Source organism: Sinocyclocheilus anshuiensis, unplaced genomic scaffold, assembly GCF_001515605.1.
Source record: "Sinocyclocheilus anshuiensis isolate Anshui unplaced genomic scaffold, SAMN03320099.WGS_v1.1 scaffold702, whole genome shotgun sequence".
Lineage (NCBI taxonomy): Eukaryota > Metazoa > Chordata > Actinopteri > Cypriniformes > Cyprinidae > Sinocyclocheilus > Sinocyclocheilus anshuiensis.
Window position 1 is genome coordinate 1154358 of NW_015548184.1, and position 2366 is coordinate 1156723.

A 2366-nucleotide genomic window follows, 5' to 3' on the forward strand; every position below is an offset into this window, starting at 1 on the left:
AGAAAACATATGGTGCACTTTAAAGGTTTAAGAGGGTTTACGTATAAAACTGGGACTAATGACTATCAACATTTTTAGTATTTAGTATTGGGGCCTTATGGGGTATCCCTTAACACACTACCAACATAGCTTGATTCCAGAAGCCAGCAACAAATCACAGAACACAGGGTATTCAAACAAAGTTTATTCACAATATCCACACATGGATTCACTATCAAGTCTACACCATGTACACTGTTTACATAAGAGTAGTGAGAGTTGATGCAGGCAGGCAGTTGATGCAAGTCAGTCTTCTTCTAAACTAATCATCTCAGCCTGTCCACTGTCTCCAAGCAGGGCCAGCAGCCTCCTATAGCCATTCCTAAAACAATAAGACAGATTTTTAAGAAGGAGAAAATGAAGCATAGTACAAAGCAAATGGGAATGCTAATGGATAGTGCTGGTTTTAGCTTAAGTTTCTGTTGACATATAGGTTACTGTTGCTGTACCTGAGTGAGGTATTTTTTCCCAGACCTCTCTTGCATTCTGTCTTTCTAAGGTTCAGTGACAGAAAGGGAATAAGAGCTGTCACTGTGAAGGGGTGAAGGACAGCGACAACTTCTAGAACATTATACACTTGCTGGTCGTATACACCTTCATTCTCTTCCACGAAGGCCCTGGGAAAGAAAAAAAAAAGGTAACAACAGAACGAGAGACTATAGTTTCTAAGGCAGCACTGATCAATTTGGGTAACTTACTGTAGAATAGTAGTGGTGTGTTCACATGGCTGCTCTCCTACTGCAGCAGTGCACCGCTCCACAATAAGCTGCGTAACCTCTGTGCTCAGCCTCTTTACTGAGAGAAACACAACAGGGATTTGATTAAATAAAAACAATGAAATAAATTACACTTAAATTTTTTTATCGGGAGCTAGGAGGTCTTTATAAAAGATGATTTCTCTAATTGATGGGTTACAATGTTTAAGCGATGTCTCACTGCTTACTTGTGTTATTAATGTTTTGGCAAAATAAAGTGTGGGCCTTTAGATGCAAAGGCTGACCATATTGGGCCTGGTGGGTAATGTGGGTAGCCACAAGAAAAACGTAATATTCCACTTTAATGATGCAGAGGTAATATTGCTAATGCATAACAAATAAAGAGCTATAATGATAACTAAAATCATAAAGTAAAAAAAACAAAAAAACAAATCGCATCAACTACAAGAGAATAACAGAGCTCACATAAAAACTACACAAACTACCCTACAGGTTGGGTCTGTAAGATTTTTTATTTATTTTTTTTAGCATTAAATTAATTGAAAGTTACAGTAAAAACTTTTACATTGTTACAAACATTTCTATCTAAAATAAATGCTGTTCTTATTAACTTCCTATTCAAAAGAATCATGAAAAAAGTGTCACTGATTCCACACATATATTAAGCAGAAAATTAAGCACCAAATTAGCATATTAGATTTATTTCTGAAAGATCATGTGACACTGAAGACTGGAATAATGGGTGCTGAAAATTTAGCTTTGCCACCAATCCATGCATCATTCGATCATTCGTTTTTTGATTTAATATTGAAAGTAGAAAAATGAGAAAACGGCTCCTTTTTTCCTTTTCCTTTTTTCCAAAACACGAAAAATGAGAATTCAGCTTAAATTTTCGTTTTTCGTTCTTGGGTGGAAAAGTGAGTAAACAGCTTGAATAATCGATTTCTACACGTGGGCGGGAATTAAACGCCCCTTTCTGCTGATTGGTCAGCCCGAAGATCAAACGTGCCATCATCAGTTCTTCTGCAGTATCACGCAGCAGAATAATAGTCCTCCACTGCTGCAGTTGTATGGATTCTTAACGCATTTATTGCAACTACATTTAGTCTTTTTTCATCAAACAAACAGGCTAATGAATAGGTCGACACAACTCATACCTGGGCAGAGTCTAGACAGGGCTTTCTTCTGTGTAGATATAAATTCTATTCTTTGCATAAGTTGGGCATGGCAGGGTATGATATGACAGCTGTCATAGCCTACCCTGCTCACCCAGTAAGTTATTCAAGCTGTTTATTCATTTTTCCACCCATTAACGAAAAACAAAAATTTAAGCTGAATTCTCGTTTTTTGGAAAAAAAATAAAAAAGGAGCCGTTTTCTCATTTTTCTACTTTCAATATTAAATAAAAAAAAAGAATGATCGAATGATGCACGGATTGCCACCAAATCCGTGTATCATTCGATCATTCGTTTTTTGATTTAATATTGAAAGTAGAAAAATGAGAAAAGGCTCCTTTTTCGTTTTTTCGTTTTTTTCCAAAAAACGGAAAACGAGAATTCAGCTTAAATTTTCGTTTTTCGTTCATGGGTGGAAAAATGAATAAACAGCTCG

General features: G+C 36.2%; 1 protein-coding gene across 1 annotated transcript in view; it reads right to left on the bottom strand.

The window, feature by feature from the left end:
• The window catches only part of mms22l (MMS22-like, DNA repair protein), a 19603-nt gene continuing 17237 nt past the window's right edge, over positions 1-2366 (bottom strand). The window contains exons 23-25 of the mRNA XM_016508004.1: positions 738-834; positions 489-656; positions 1-361 (exon numbers count right to left, since the gene is read on the bottom strand). Coding sequence (XP_016363490.1) covers positions 286-361; positions 489-656; positions 738-834 — 341 coding nt within the window. The 3' untranslated portion in view covers positions 1-285. The remainder of the gene's footprint in view (positions 362-488; positions 657-737; positions 835-2366) is intronic.